The 2134-nt window shown below is 44.3% G+C and overlaps 1 protein-coding gene across 1 annotated transcript; it reads left to right on the forward strand.

Moving 5' to 3' along the window:
• Positions 1 to 1563: 1563 nt before the first annotated feature.
• On the forward strand, positions 1564 to 1821 carry LOC126006651 (vacuolar ATPase assembly integral membrane protein VMA21-like). The gene has a single exon (XM_049772143.1). It carries the CDS (start codon positions 1564 to 1566, stop codon positions 1819 to 1821), a length of 258 nt encoding a protein of 85 aa, XP_049628100.1.
• Positions 1822 to 2134: the final 313 nt, after the last annotated feature.

The raw sequence follows: 2134 nt of genomic DNA on the forward strand, positions 1-2134 counted from the left end.
CCAAATGCCACATTATTGGAAAAAGAGTGAAGCTTCAGACCTGCTCAAAGAAACTCTTTAAGTAGACAGTTGTCACCCCAAAATTTGTTCCCATGGCTTTGCATTGGTCAGGAAGAGGAGAAGGAGAAAATAGCTCTAGAAGGGAGCTCTGGCTCTAGCCCATAGCTGATGGGCTACTGGCAAGGTCCTGCCTCCCCTCTGAGTTTCATCTTCCACAAAACAAATTACATGAACTAGACTATTCCTATCTCCTTCCCTCTAAGAAGCCCAGGAACTGGACTCACTGCCTGGTTCCAAACAATGGGCATGAGTCACATCCCTGTTGGCTCACACCAAGACAAATTTATCTTAGGTGTGAGATACGATGATCTGAAAATCTGGGTCCCTTCTCCTTTCCCCTCAACTTTCCTATAAGGTTCTTTCAGGACAACTTGGTGATACTGAGACTATAGACCTTACTAACTCCTGGTACCAAGAAAGAGTGTGCAAAGATATGGGTGGGTCTCTGTGTGCTTTTTAGGCAAGGCCAAGTGAGCTTAAAGAACCTCCTGCCTCTGGGAAGGAGTAATTAATAAGCATTATTTGACATTTCCTGAACTGGCCTCAGGCATGTGCACTTTTGAGAGGGTTGCTAGTGGGAGAAGGAAAGAACATTTTCTTCCTGCTCCCCTCTACTCCCACTCATCTAATTCCCGGACCCTCCACCCAGAAGAACCTTTCCACCAAAACTTTTGTTGCTGATGACACCATTTCTCCCATAATAATAGAAGGAGGGGTTAAAGTTAATGCTCACCAAGTACCAGGCTCTGCTTATGTGTTACATTATTATTACTACACATATTATCTAGTTGAATCTTTGCGACAACTGTGTGCATTAAAAACCATCTTTTTTTTTTTTTTTTTGGGTCATACCCGGCAGCACTCTGGTGTTACTCCTGACTCTACCCTCAGAAATCACTCCCAGCAGGCTCAGGGGACCATTTGGGATGCCAGGATTCGAACCACCATCCTTCTGCATGCGAGGCAAATGCCTTACCTCCATGCTATCTCTCCGGCCCCAGTAAAAACCACCTTGCTGTGAGAGAGGGTAATCCACTTGACTGAGGTTGCACAGTCAGCCACTACTAGCCATGTTTGAGAATTAAACCAGGGTCCTTTCTTTTCCATCACAATGATCCATTTACATATATCTCTAAAATTGCTATGATAATGGTGGCTGCTTGAGGGCTCGTGATGGAGGAAGAAAAAATATTTTTGTGTGTTTTTTTCTGCCATATGTGGTGATGCTTAGGGATTACTCCTGGTTGTGTGCTCAGAAATCGCTCCTGACTTGGGGGACCATATGGATCACTGGGGGATGGAACCACAGTCTTTCCTAGGCCAGGCAGACAGGCAGACACCTTATCGCTTGCGCCACCGCTCCAGCCCAGGAGGAAGAAATTTTATGCCAGATCTCAAGACCCTGTAGATGACAGCATTCCAGAGCCTCTGAATGTTAAAGAGAATAATAAAATTGATTGGACTCATCCACCTCTGAGCATCTCCCAAGGACATGGCCCTACCATGGAGCGTCAGGATAAAGCGGCTCTGAACGTGCTGCAGTCTCCCAACCTCAGAAATGAAAGTTCCTTGGCTTCCACCCTGAAGACACTACTGTTCTTCATAGCACTGATGATCACTCTTCCCATTAGCTTATATTTCACAACCAAGTCTTATGTATTTGAAGGAGCCTTTGGAATGTCCTACAGGAACAGCTACTTGTATGCTGCCACTGTCTCAGTGGTCATTGTCTATGTGGTGCTGGCCCTCTTTGTGGCCTGAAATGGAGGCTCACAGCAGTGGTGTGAAGGCATACAGGATTAATATGACCATCACCTGGGCGAGTATTAAACTGGATTTTTTTAAAAACCATAAAAGCTTCTGGGGGTAGTCATGATTTCAATAAAGATGGAAAAACAATGTTAAAATTGATCTGACAGAGTCCCTTTGGACGAGTATAAATGTTGATCTTTCTAATATAATAAATGTATTTGTATAGTCAAAACAAAAAAAAATTGGATGACCTTTACCACCCAGTAACAGTCTTCACTTATAGGGAACTGCATTGGTACAAGTCCCCAACTGAGGCATCCTG

Source organism: Suncus etruscus, chromosome 4, assembly GCF_024139225.1.
Source record: "Suncus etruscus isolate mSunEtr1 chromosome 4, mSunEtr1.pri.cur, whole genome shotgun sequence".
In the NCBI taxonomy this organism is placed as follows: Eukaryota; Metazoa; Chordata; class Mammalia; order Eulipotyphla; family Soricidae; genus Suncus; species Suncus etruscus.

What these genes read in the sequence shown, in the direction of transcription:
- LOC126006651 (XM_049772143.1), top strand. Translation starts at nt 1,564, where the DNA reads ATGGAGCGTCAGGATAAAGCGGCTCTGAACGTGCTGCAGTCTCCCAAC.